At 37.5% G+C, this 13,463-nt stretch overlaps 1 protein-coding gene across 1 annotated transcript in view; it reads left to right on the top strand.

The window, feature by feature from the left end:
* Positions 1-13,463, top strand: part of CFAP69 (cilia and flagella associated protein 69) — a 70,568-nt gene that overhangs the window by 48,085 nt on the left and 9,020 nt on the right. Inside the window, exon 16 of the mRNA XM_081244772.1 lies at positions 11,403-11,484. Within this exon, the coding sequence (XP_081100898.1) occupies positions 11,403-11,484 (82 nt within the window). The remainder of the gene's footprint in view (positions 1-11,402; positions 11,485-13,463) is intronic.

Raw genomic sequence — 13,463 nt, 5'->3', positions numbered from 1 at the left:
GAAAAAGAGAGAAGACTGAAATAAAATTATAAATGAAAGAGAAGACATCACAACAGATAACACAGAAATAAAAAAGATCATAAGGGACCGTTATAAAGCATCTGCCAACAAATTGGAAAACATAGAAGAAATGGATAAATTCCTAGAAATATACAATGTACTGAGACTGAATCAAGAGGAAATAAAAAGCCTGAACAGACAATAACAAAAAGGAGATTGAATCAGTAATCAAAAACCTCCCAGGCGGGCTTCCCTGGTGGCGCAGTGGTTGAGAGTCCGCCTGCCGATGCAGGGGACATGGGTTCATGCCCCGGTCTGGGAAGATCCCACATGCCGCGGAGCGGCTGGGCCTGTGAGCCATGGCCGCTGAGCCTGCAGGTCTGGAGCCTGTGCTCCGCAGTGGGAGAGGCCACAACAGTGAGAGGTCCACGTACAGCAAAAAAAAAAAAAAAAAAAAAAAACAACCTCCCAGGCAAAAAAGCCCATGTCCAGAGAGTTTCACATGTGATTTTTACCAAAAATGTAAAGAAGAATTATTCTGAAAGGTAGGAGAATAGGGAACACTTCCAAACTCATTTTATGAGGCCAGCATCACCATAATACCAAAGCCAGACAAAGACATCGTAAAAAAGAATTGGAAGTTCCTTGGTAGTCCAGGGGTTAGGACTCAGCACTTTCACTGCTGTGGGCCTGGGTTCTATCCCTGGTCAGGGAACTAAGATCCTGCAAGCCACGCAGTGTGGCAAAAAAAAAAAAAAAAAGAGAGAGAGAACTACAGACCAATATCCCTGATGAACATGGAAGCAAAAATCCTCTAGAAAATATTAGTAAACTGAATTCAACAGTACATTAAAAGGATTATACACCATGACCAAGTGGAATGTATCCCTGGAAAGTAAGAATAGTTCAATATATGCATATTAGTCAATGTGATATGCCACATTAATGTGGCATATCACAAAAGGACAAAAATCACATAATTATCTCCATGTATACAGAAAAATCATTTGACAATTCAACACCCTTTCATGATAAAAACTCTCAATAAATTAGGTGGAGAAGGAATTTACCTCAACACAATAAAGGCTGTATATGAAAAGGCCACAGCTAATATCACACAGAATGGTGAAAAGCTGAAAGCTTTTTCTCTAAGATCTGTATAAGGCAAGGATGCCCACTCTCACCACTTCTACTCAATATAGTACTATAAGTCCTACCCAGAGCAGTTAGGCAAGAAAAAAAAAAAAAGGCATCCAAATCAGAAAGAAAAAGGTAAAATTATCTCTGCAGATGACATGATCTTATACGTAAAAAACACTAAAGACTCCACCAAAAAAGTGTTAGAACTAATAAATTAATTCAGTAAATTTGCAGGATACAAAATTAACATCTAAAAATCAGTTGCATTTCTATACACCAATAATGAACTACTCCAAAAAAAGGAAATTAGGAAAACAATCACACTTGCAACTTCTAAGAATAAAATACTTAAAAATAAACATAACCAAGGGGTGAAAGACATAGTGGTACAGCCACTGTGGAAAACAGTATGGAGGTTCCTCAGAAAATGAAAGATAGAACTACCATATGATCCAGTAATCTCATTTCTGGGTATATACCCAGAAGAATTGAAATCAGGATCTTGAAGAGATAGCTGCACTCTTATGTTCACTGCAGCATTATTCACAATAGCAAAGATACAGAAACCACCCAAATGTCCATCAACAGATGAATTAATAAAGAAAATGTGGTATATACATACAATGGAATATTACTCAGCTTTAAAAGAGAAGGAAATCCTACCATTTGCAAGAACATGGATGGACTTAGAAGACATTATGCTAAGTGAAATAAGTCATTCACAGAAGGATATCTCATACATAATTTCTCTTATAAAAGGTATCTAAGGGCTTCCCTGGTGGCGCAGTGGTTGAGAGTCCGCCTGCCGATGCAGGGGACACGGGTTTGTGCCCCGGTCCGGGGAGATCCCACATGCCATGGAGCGGCTGGGCCCGTGAGCCGTGGCAGCTAAGCCTGTGCGTCTGGAGCCTGTGCTCCGCAACGGGAGAGACCACAACAGTGAGAGGCCCGCGTACGACAAGAAAAAGAAAAAAAGCATCTAATATAGTCAAAAGTGTAGAAGTAGATAACAGTATGTAGACAGTGGAATGATGGAGTGAGGGAGGCATGAGGTGTTATTGTTCACCGGGTATAATGTTATAGTCATACAAGATTAGTAAGTTCCAGAGATCTGCAGTACAACATTGCCCATAGATCTGCTCTATAATATAGCGGCTATAGTTAAGGTAAGGTATTGTGTACTTAAACATTTGTTAAGTGCATAGATCTAGTATGTTCAGTGGTCTTACTACTAAAAAAAAAAAAAATCACAAAGGGATACAAGGAAACTTTTAGAGGTGATGAATATTTTTATTACCTGGATTGTGGTGATAGTAACACAAATATATACATATGTGCAAACTCACCAAATTATATATAATATATGCAGATTTAAAAATTCCAGTTATACTTCAGTAAACATGGGGTGGGGGGGAAATTCTGATGAATATTACTTTCCATAAGATGAAGTAACTAGATTTATCCCCTGCAAATTCTCTGTTTATATAGAGAGGTGGAATACTCAGCTCTCTTTCAGATACACATAAACAATGGGGCTAATCAACTATCTAGTTTCTTTTTTACTGCAGAGAAGAGAGGGATATAGTGATAAAATGATAACCTGATCTTAGGTTTCAACAGCAATGTCTTATTGACCAAAGTGCTGTATTAAGCATAGTAAAAAATTTAGAGATGAATATTAATGAGTACCATCCTTACTATCTACCAATACATTGGGATTCAGTGGTTACTGCAGAAAATGACTTGATGTTTTATCCCTTTTTTATTTAATACCTCACAGTTATACTAAGATAAAGATAAATAGTTTTATTTATCTGTGTCTTTTATTACAACACAACTCAAATCCCTTTGGCTAAGATATAATAAGTCCAATGTTTAGTTATTAACACTGGGCATCAGATCTTTTTCCTTTTCTTAGGAACTTAACTGAGAGGAGTTCTTTTTTTTTTTTTTTTTTTTTTTTTTGCGGTACGCGGGCCTCTCACTGTTGTGGCCTCTCCCATTGCGGAGCACAGGCTCCGGACGTGCAGGCTCAGCGGCCATGGCTCACGGGCCCAGCCGCTCCGCGGCACATGGGATCTTCCCAGACCGGGGCACGAACCCGTGTCCCCTGCATCGGCAGGCGGATTCTCAACCACTGTGCCACCAGGGAAGCCCCAAGAGGAGTTCTTGTCTATTCATTTGAATCATGAAAGGACTTTACATTTTGTCAAACACTTTTACTTCTGTTGAGATATCATATAGTATTTCTCCTTTATTCTGTTAATGTGGTCCACCACATTGTATTCCTTGAATAAGTCTGACCTGGTTATGGTGTATTATTTCTTTTTCTATGTTGTTGGATTCAATTAGCTAATATTTTTAGATTTTTTGGGGGGGTACCATGTAATGTGAGCTTAATTTTCCTTTTTATTAATGTTCCATGGATGGTTTTGGTATTTAGTTTATTTTGACCTCAGAAAACAGGAAATATTATTTCTAGAAAGAGTTTGTGTAAGATTGTTTTCATATCTTTCTTAAATAATTTGTGGAATTCACCGATTAAATCATCTGTGCCTGGAGTTCTCTTAGTAGAAATATTCTGAAGTATAGATTTCATTTCTTTAATATGTGTGTGTCTATTAAGGTTTTCTATTCTTGCATAGGTTCTGATGTCTTTTTCTAGGCACTCATTTATTTTGTCTAAATTTTCATATTTACTCTCATAAGGCTGTTTGTAATATCCTCTTAGGACTTTTAATGTCTGTAGGATACAAAGCGATGCTTTCTTTTCCTTTCTTGGTATTAATCATTTCTGCCTTCTCCCTCTAGCTTTTTTCTTGATGTGTTTCACCAGGAGTTGATCAATATTATTAGTCTTCTTAAAGAATCAATTTGTGTGCATTATTATTTCTATTTTATTTTGTTTTATATTTAATTAATTTCTGTGGGTTTTCTTTCTTTCTTTCAATTTCACCTTTTCTATTTCTTTTGTTTTTCTGGAATTTAATTTTATTTTTATACACCAGTTCTTATTAGTCATCCATTTTATACACATCAGTGTATACATGTCAATCCCAATCTCCCAATTCATCACACCACCACCCCCAAGCCCCCACCACTGTCCCCCCTAAGTATCCATACATTTGTTCTCTACATCTGTGTCTCAATTTCTGTCCTGCAAACTGGTTCATCTGTACCATTTTTCTAGGTTCAACATATATGTGTTAATAAATGATTTTTTTTTCTCTTTCTGACTTACTTCACTCTGTATGACAGACTCTAGGTCCATCCACCTCACTACAAATTACTCAACATTGCTCCTTTTTATGGCTGAGTAATATTCCATTGTCTATATGTACCACATCTTCTTTATCCATTCATCAGTCGATGGGCATTTAGGTTGCTTCCATGACCTGGCTATTGTAAATAGTGCTGCAATGAACATTGGGGTGCATGTGTCTTTTTGAATTATGGTTTTCTCTGGGTATATGCCCAGTAGTGGGATTGCTGAATCATATGGTAATTCTATTTTTAGCTTTTTAAGGAACCTCCATACTGTTCTCCATAGTGGCTGTATCAACTTACATTCCCACTAACAGTGCAAGAGGGTTCCCTTTTCTCCACACCCTCTCCAGCATTTGTTGCTTGTAGATTTTCTGATGATGCCCATTCTAACTGGGGTGAGGGGATACCTCATTGTAGTTTTGATTTGCATTTCTCTAATAATTAGTGATGTTGAGCAGCTTTTCATGTGCTTCTTGGCCATCTGTATGTCTTCTTTGGAGAAATGTCTATTTAGGTCTTCTGCCCAGTTTTGGATTGGGTTGTTTGTTTCTTTAATATTGAGCTGCATGAGCTGTTTATATACTTTGCAGATTAATCCTTTGTCCGTTGATTCATTTGGAAATACTTTCTCCCATTCTGAGGGTTGTCTTTTCGTCTTGTTTATGGTTTCCTTTGCTGTGCAAAAGCTTTGAAGTTTCATTAGGTCCCATTTGTTTATTTTTGTTTTTATTTCCATTACTCTAGGAGATGGATCAAAAAAGATCTTGCTGTGATTTATGTCAAAGAGTGTTCTTCCTATGTTTTCCTCTAAGAGTTTTATAGTGTCCAGTCTTACATTTAGGTCTCTAATCCATTTTGAGTTTATTTTTGTGTATGGTGTTAAGGAGTGTTCCAATTTCATTCTTTTACATGTAGCTGTCCAGTTTTCCCAGCACCACTTATTGAAGAGACTGTCTTTTCTGCGTTGTATATCCTTGCCTCCTTTGTCATAGATTAGTTGACCATAGGTGCGTGGGTTTACCTCTGGGCTTTCTATCTTGTTCCATTGATCTATGTGTCTATTTTTGTGCCAGTACCATATTGTCTTGATTACTGTAGCTTTGTAGTACAGTCTGAAGTCAGGGAGTCTGATTCCTCCAGCTCTGTTTTTTCCCTCAAGACTGCTTTGGCTATTCAGGGTCTTTTGTGTTTCCATACAAATTTTAAGATTTTTTGTTCTAGTTCTGTAAAAAATACCATGGGTAATTTGATAGGGATTGCATTGAACCTGTAGATTGCTTTGGGGAGTATAGTCATTTTCACAATATTGATTCTTCCAATCCAAGAACATGGTATATCTCTCCATCTGTTGGTATCCTCTTTAATTTCTTTCATCAGTGTCTTATAGTTTTCTGCATACAGGTCTTTTGTCTCCCTAGGTAGGTTTATTCCTAGGTATTTTATTCTTTTTGTTGTAATGGTAAATGGGAGTGTTTCCTTAATTTCTCTTTCAGATTTTTCATCATTAGTATATAGGAATGCAAGAGATTTCTGTGCATTAATTTTGTATCCTGCAACTTTACCAAATACATTGATTAGCTCTAGTAGTTTTCTGGTGGCATCTTTAGTATTCTCTATGTATAGAATCACGTCACCTGCAAACAGCAACAGTTTTACTTCTTCTTTTCCAATTTGGATTCCTTTTATTTCTTTTTCTTCTCTGATTGCTGTGGCTAGGACTTCCAAAACTATGTTGAATAATAGTGGTGAGAGTGACATCCTTGTCTCGTTCCTGATCTTAGAGGAAAGGCTTTCAGTTTTTCACCATTGAGAATGATGTTTGCTGTGGGTTTGTCATATATGGCCTTTATTATGTTGAGGTATGTTCCCTCTATGCCCACTTTCTGGAGAGTTTTTGTCATAAATCGATGTTGAATTTTGTCAAAAGTTTTTCTGCATCTATTGAGATGATCATATTGTTTTTATACTTCAATTTGTTAATATGGTGTATCACATTGATTGATTTGCATATATTGAAGAATTCTTGCATCCCTGGGATCACTCCCACTTGATCATGGTGTATGATCCTTTTAATGTATTGTTGAATTCTGTTTGCTAGTATTTTGTTGAGGATTTTTGCATCTATATTTATCAGTGATATTAGTCTGTAATTTTCTTTTTTTGTAGTATCTTTGTCTGGTTTTGGTATCAGGGTGATGGTGGCCTCATAGAATGAGTTTGGGAGTGTTCCTTCCTCTGCAATTTTTTGGAAGAGTTTGAGAAGGATGGGTGTTAGCTCTTCTCTAAATGTTTGATAGAATTCGCCTGTGAAGCCATCTGGTCTTGGACTTTTGTTTGTTGGAAGATTTTTAATCACAGTTTCAATTTCATTACTTGTGATTAGTCCATTCATATTTTCTACTGCTTCCTGGTTCAGTCTTGGAAGGTTATACCTTTCTAAGAATTTGTCCATTTCTTCCAGTTGTCCATTTTATTGGCATAGAGTTGCTTGTAGTAGTCTCTTAGGATGCTTTGTATTTCTGTGGTGTCTGTTGTAACTTCTCCTTTTTCATTTCTAATTTTATTGATTTGAATCCTCTACCTGTTTTTCTGATGAGTCTGTCTAATGGTTTATCAATTTTGCTTATCTTCTCAAAGAACCAGCTTTTAGTTTTATTGATCTTTGCTATTGTTTTCTTTGCTTCTATTTCATTTATTTCTGCTCTGATCTTTATGATTTCTTTCCTTCTGCTAACTTTGGGTTTTGTTTGTTCTTCTTTCTCTAGTTCCTTTACGTGTAAGGTTAGATTGTTTATTTGAGATTTTTCTTGTTTCTCGAGGTAGGCTTGTATAGCTATAAACTTCCCTCTTAGAACTGCTTTTGCTGAATCCCATAGGTTTTGGATCGTCCTGTTTTCATTGTCATTTGTCTCTAGGTATTTTTTGATGTCCTCTTTTATTTCTTTAGTGATCTCTTGGTTATTTAGTAATGTGTGGTTTAGCCTCCATGTGTTTGTGTTTTTTACGTTTTTTTCCCTGTAATTGATTTCTAATTGTATAGTGTTGTGGTCAGAAAAGATGCTTGATATGAGTTCAACTTCCTTAAATTTACTGAGGCTTGATTTGTGACCCAGGATTTGATCTATCCTGGAGAATGTTCCGTGTGCACTTGAGAAGAAAGTGTATTCTGCTGTTTTTGGATGGAATGTCCTATGTCAATTAAATCTATCTGGTCTAATGTGTTATTTAAAGCTTCTGTTTCCTTATTTATTTTCATTTTGGATGATCTGTCCATTGGTGTAAGTGAGGTGTTAAAATCCCCCACTATTATTGTGTTACTGTCAATTTCCTCTTTTATAGCTGTTAGCAGTTGCCTTATGTATTGTGATGCTCCTGTGTTGGATGCATATATATTTATAATTGTTATATCTTCTTTTTGGATTGATCCCTTCACCATTATGTAGTGTCCTTCCTTGTCTCTTGTAACATTCTTTATTTTAAAGTGTATTTTTTCTGATATGAGTATTGCTACTCCAGCTTTCTTTTGATTTCTGTTTGCATGGAATATCTTTTTCCATCCCCTCACTTTCAGTCTGTACATGTCCCTAGGTCTGAAGTGGGTCTCTTTTAGACAGCATATATATGTGTCTTGTTTTTGTATCCATTCAGCAAGCCTGTGTATTTTTGTTGGAGCATTTAATCCATTCATGTTTAAGGTTATTATTAATATGTATGTCCCTATTACCATTTTCTTAATCGTTTTGGGTGTGTTTTTGTAGGTCCTTTTCTTCTCTTGTGTCTCCCACTTAGAGAAGTTCTTTTAGCATTTGTTTTAGAGCAGGTTTGGTGGTGCTGAATTCTCTTGACTTTTGCTTGTCTGTAAAGCTTTTGATTTCTCCATCCAATCTGAATGAGATACTTGCTGGGTAGAGTAATCTTGGTTGTAGGTTTTCCCTTTCATCACTTTAAGTATGTCATGCCACTCCCTTCTGGCTTGTAGAGTTTCTGCTGAGAGATCAGCTGTTAACCTTATGGGAGTTCCCTTGTATGTTATTTTCATTTTTCCCTTGCTGCTTTCAATATTTTTTCTTTGTCTTTAATTTTTGCCAATTTGATTACTATGTGTCTCAGTGTGTTTCTCTTTGGGTTTATCCTGTATGGGACTCTCTGCACTTCCTGGACTTGGGTGGCTATTTCCTTTCCCATGTTAGGGAAGTTTTCGACTATAATCTCTTCACATATTTTCTCAGGTTCTTTCTCTCTCTCTTCTCCTTCTGGGACCCCTATAATGCGAATGTAGTTTCGTTTAATGTTGTCCCAGAGATCTCTTTCTTAGGCTGTCCTCATTTCTTTTCATTCTTTTTTCTTTATTCTGTTCTACAGCAGTGAATTCCACCATTCTGTCTTCCGGGTCAGTTATCCGTTCTTCTGCCTCAGTTATTCTGCTATTGATTCCTTCTAGTGTAGTCTTCATTTATTGTATTGTTCATCTCTGTTTGTTTGTTCTTTAATTCTTCTAGGTCTTTGTTATACATTTCTTGCATCTTCTCGATCTTTGTCTGTATTCTTTTTCCAAGGTCCTGGATCATCTTCACTATTATTATTCTGATTTATTTTTCTGGAATGTTGCCTATCTCCACTTCATTTAGTTGTTTTTCTGGGGTTTCATCTTGTACCTTCATCTGGTACATAGCCCTCTGCCTTTTCATCTTGTCTATCTTTCTATGAATGTGGTTTTTGTTTCACAGGCTGCAGGATTGTAGTTCTTGCTTCTGCCGTCTGCCCTCTGGTGGATGAGGCTATCTAAGAGGCTTGTGCAAGTTTTCTGATGGGAGGGACTGGTGGTGGGTAGAGCTGGCTTTTGCTCTGGTGGGCAGAGCTCAATAAAACTTTAATCTGCTTGTCTGCTGAAAGGGTGGGGCTGGGTCCCCTCCCTGTTCGTTATTTGGCCTGAGGCAACCCAACACTGGAGCCTACCCAGGCTCTTTGGTGGGGCTAGTGTCGGACTATGGGAGGGCTCACACCAAGGAGTACTTCCCAGAACTTCTGCTGCCAGTGTCCTTGTCCTCACGGTGAGACAGACCCACCCCCATCTCTGCAGGAGACCCCCCAGCAGTAGCAGGTAGGTCTGGTTCAGTCTCTATGGAGTCACTGCTCCTTCCCCTGGGTCCCGATGCGCAAACTATTTTGTGTGTGCCCTCCAAGAATGGAGTCTCTGTTTCCCCCAGTCCTGTCAAAGTCCTGCAGTCAAATCCTGCTAGCCTTCAAAGTCTGATTCTCTAGGAATTCGTCCTCCCTTTTCTCAACCCCAGTTTCGGAAGCCTGATGTGGGGCTCAAAACCTTCACTCCAGTGGGTGGACTTCTGTGGAATAAGTGTTCTCCACTTTGTGGGTCACCCACCCAGCAGTTATGGGATTTGATTTTATTGTGATTGCGCCCCTCGTACCATCTCATTGTGGCTTCTCCTTTGTCTTTGGATGTGGGGTATCTTTTTTGGTGAGTTCCAGTGTCTTCCTGTCAATGACTGTTCAGCAGTTAGTTGTTATTCCAGTGTTCTCGCAAGAGGGAGTGAGAGCACATCCTTCTACTCTGCCATCTTGAACCAATCTCACCCTTTTCTATTTCTTGAGATAGATGCCAGGATCATTGATTTTCAACCTTTCTTCTGTTCTAATATATCCATCTAAGGCTGTAAATTCTCCTGTAATAATGGTTTTAGCTCCAGCTGAGTTTCCATATGTTCTATCTGTATTATCATTATGTTCAAACTATTTTCTAATTTTCAGTGTGATTTTCTTTTCAATCTTTGGGAATTTTAGAAGTATATTATTTAATTTCTGAACAGAGAAGGATGTTCTATTTTTTTTCCCTTATTGTAATTGTTATGAATTAAAGAGGCAAAAGGCAGCCCATGATAGGCATCAGAGAGTACTACTTCAAAAGTGGGAACAAAAAAAGTGTGATTCATACCCAGAGATGGTAAAACCTGGAAGCACCTGAGTGAGAGGGGCCAAGCTGATGGCCTTTATGCACCGACCCTCACACAACCACCGTCACAAAACAGCCAGCAGAAACAGCGTCTTTTTTTTTTTTTGAAGAGGGATCCATGCTAAATAATTATCACATTATTACTGAATGATAGATAGATAGATACCCCGTTAAATAGGAAGGGTATACAGTTTGACCCCAGCAGGCTTGCAAGGCCTGGGAGGGCTAGAAGGAGATTAGGCTCTGTTTACCAACACCAACACCACCACCAGCCTGTTCAACCCATATCCATCCCCCACCCAGGAAAACAGTGAAAGTAGCCCTGACAGCAACTTCAGTCCCTCACTCCATATGAGCTGCACAGGCCTAAGCAGCAGGCACTTCAGCAAATAATATCATATGCAAAGAAAGGATGTAATTAAAAACAACAAATGTTTCCGGCATGCCAGCACTGTGAAAGATAGACAGTAAGTGAATAAAGCTTGAAGAAAAAGTTAATAGAGCAACAGAGGAGACCTTTAAGAATAATTAATATCAGGAAAGCAGAGGAGAATATTGTATCTACAGAAAAGAAATAGGCAGTTATGAAAAATAATTAAATGATATTAGTGTTTAAATAGTTGAAATTAAACTACACTGACAAAGTCTCTTCAAAGTTCTTCTTTTTTTTTTTTTTTTTTTTGCGGTACACGGGCCTCTCACTGCTGTGGGCCCTCCCGTTGCGGAGCACAGGCTCCGGATGCGCAGGCTCAGCGGCCATGGCTCACGGGCCCAGCCACTCCACGGCATGTGGGATCCTCCCCGACCAGGACACGAACCTGTGTCCCCTGCATCGGCAGGCGGACTCTCAACCACTGCGCCACCAGGGAAGCCCCAAAGTTCAATTTTTTAAGCAAAGAAATTAACTACTTGATTTAAGGAAATGACGAAAAAATATTCTTTGAAAAGATTTTTTAATAGGAATAAACTCACAAATTGAATTGAACAATAAAGCCTTGTTAAATGAATAACTTTCTTTTTACTTAAGGTGCTGCATTTTGGGATGTTACCCCTCAGAGGATTACTTTCTTGAAAAGGAAGGCATTTTTCTCCTTTTGGATTTAATGGCAGTAAGTATGATTATAACAATTGTGAAACAAAAAATAAATGTCTTTATTAACTCTTTCCAAACTGAGTATCACAGAACACTACTCTGTGATTAAATGTGCCCTCAAATAGTGTTCAAATGTTTGTTTTAAACAAAAATCCCTCCTGGAGTTTCATAGTATGCATTGGCATAGTAGAGTCTGAAAATTCCTCCAGTGAAGAAACCAGTTTACTTAGGTCAGTGTTCCCAAACACATGACAGCAGAGAATTTGTTCTGTCTTGTTTTGTTTTTCCCCATGAAACTTTAAAGAAACAGCTAGATTATTTAAAAATCAGTAATCATTTATTAATAACTTCTCGCTTCTTCTCTTAGTATTAAAAGGGTCACCTTAGACAAAGGAGTTAAGACCAGCATTTTTTAAGAACTGTGTATAGTTTGTAGGTAATGTGAAGAATCTAGTGTGTCATACACTGTTTTACAGAATGAGCAGAAGTGAGCATATTAAGCCTTCCAGGAAGGCAGCTGAGAAGAATGGCAAAGATCCTTACAGTAATCCCCTACTAGCCTCAATTCTAAGTGGGTCCATAGTTAAGATGATATGAAAGAAAAAGTATTCTTTTGTTTCAGTAAAACTTTGGGAGATATTCTCATGCAGAGTTCTAGCTATGTCACTGCCTATGATTGCCACCATTCTTGATTTTATTAACAATAACAAACCTACTTTGACTTAGCAAAGATACTAAAGTTATCTGTGTCCTTTTAACTCTGAAAGAAAATTAGTTTACACTAGAGATGAGAGTGAACTCATTAGATATAAAACACTACAAGCAAAAAACAAGTAAATAATAATGATAATAATAAAAATAACCCACCTTGAATGAGTCATAACCAGAAACCCTTTGAAAGTTCAGAAAATTGAACATAATACAGAAGGACTTATGTAGTCCTAAATGACATACAGCTCACCGTGTTTCTCTGACTAGCGTACAAGTACGCCCAGAGGCACATGGTCAGTGTCAGGGATTCTCAAAGCTACAACATTAATTTGGCATATCGTCCTGGAATCTAGCTTCTACTTAAGATTTGGAAGCGAGGAATGATATTATGCATGTACATATTAAATAATTATATTTTATTTTAATATTATATGGAAGACATTTCTTACTTGTGTCCACTCTCCTTCACCATCAGGGTTTCTTGGATGGAAAGGCATGAAGGCTGGTAGGAGAGGCCATATAACACAGTGGTTGTGATCACAGGCTGGAGTCAGTCTGACTGAGGCCTCTAATAGTTGTTAGCTGTGTAACTTTGAAAAATTATTTAACATCTCTGCCACCAATTTCTTCATCTATAAAACAGAGATAACATTATCTACCTTATGCATTGGTGGAAGGATTATGTGAGTGATTATGTGTGTGTGTACACATATACATGCATTAGTTAGAATAGTTCCTGACAGATATTTTTGTTGTGTTTTCTATTGTTATGAATGTAATTATTAGATTGCACTTAACATGGATTAAACCGACCAAGTTAACTACAAATTACAAATCTTCTTTAATGAAGTTCCTGTATAAACTTCAACCCTTGACATTTGCCTCTTTCTCCTGAAAGTGAAGTATTGGAGTAAAAAACTCATTTGATTGAGGATTCTGCTTAATACAATCTGCTAAAATATTTATTCAGTGTGAAATGGTAATTGCTAGTAAAGGTTAAATATCATTGAGAGTTTACTATGTGACAGGCAGTCTCATATAACTCATCATAATAACTCTCTAAAGCAGGTAATATTATTACCCTTAATTTAATGAAAGAGGAAACTGATAATGTTTGCAATTCAGACAACAGGTTACATGTTTCCTTTGCTATATTCTATTAGCAGTATACTGTAGGAGTTAATCAACCAAAAATATTTCACACAGAAACCATTACTGTGTGGAGGCCATTGCTCTGGTTGGACTTCTTTATACCTAAATTTTGGTTTGCTGACAACTGTTTGT

This window comes from Mesoplodon bidens (assembly GCF_964165515.1).
Source record: "Mesoplodon bidens genome assembly, chromosome: 9".
NCBI classification, from domain to species: domain Eukaryota; kingdom Metazoa; phylum Chordata; class Mammalia; order Artiodactyla; family Ziphiidae; genus Mesoplodon; species Mesoplodon bidens.
The sequence above is the reverse complement of the archived record's forward strand: the minus strand, read 5'-3'. Positions and strand labels throughout refer to the sequence as shown.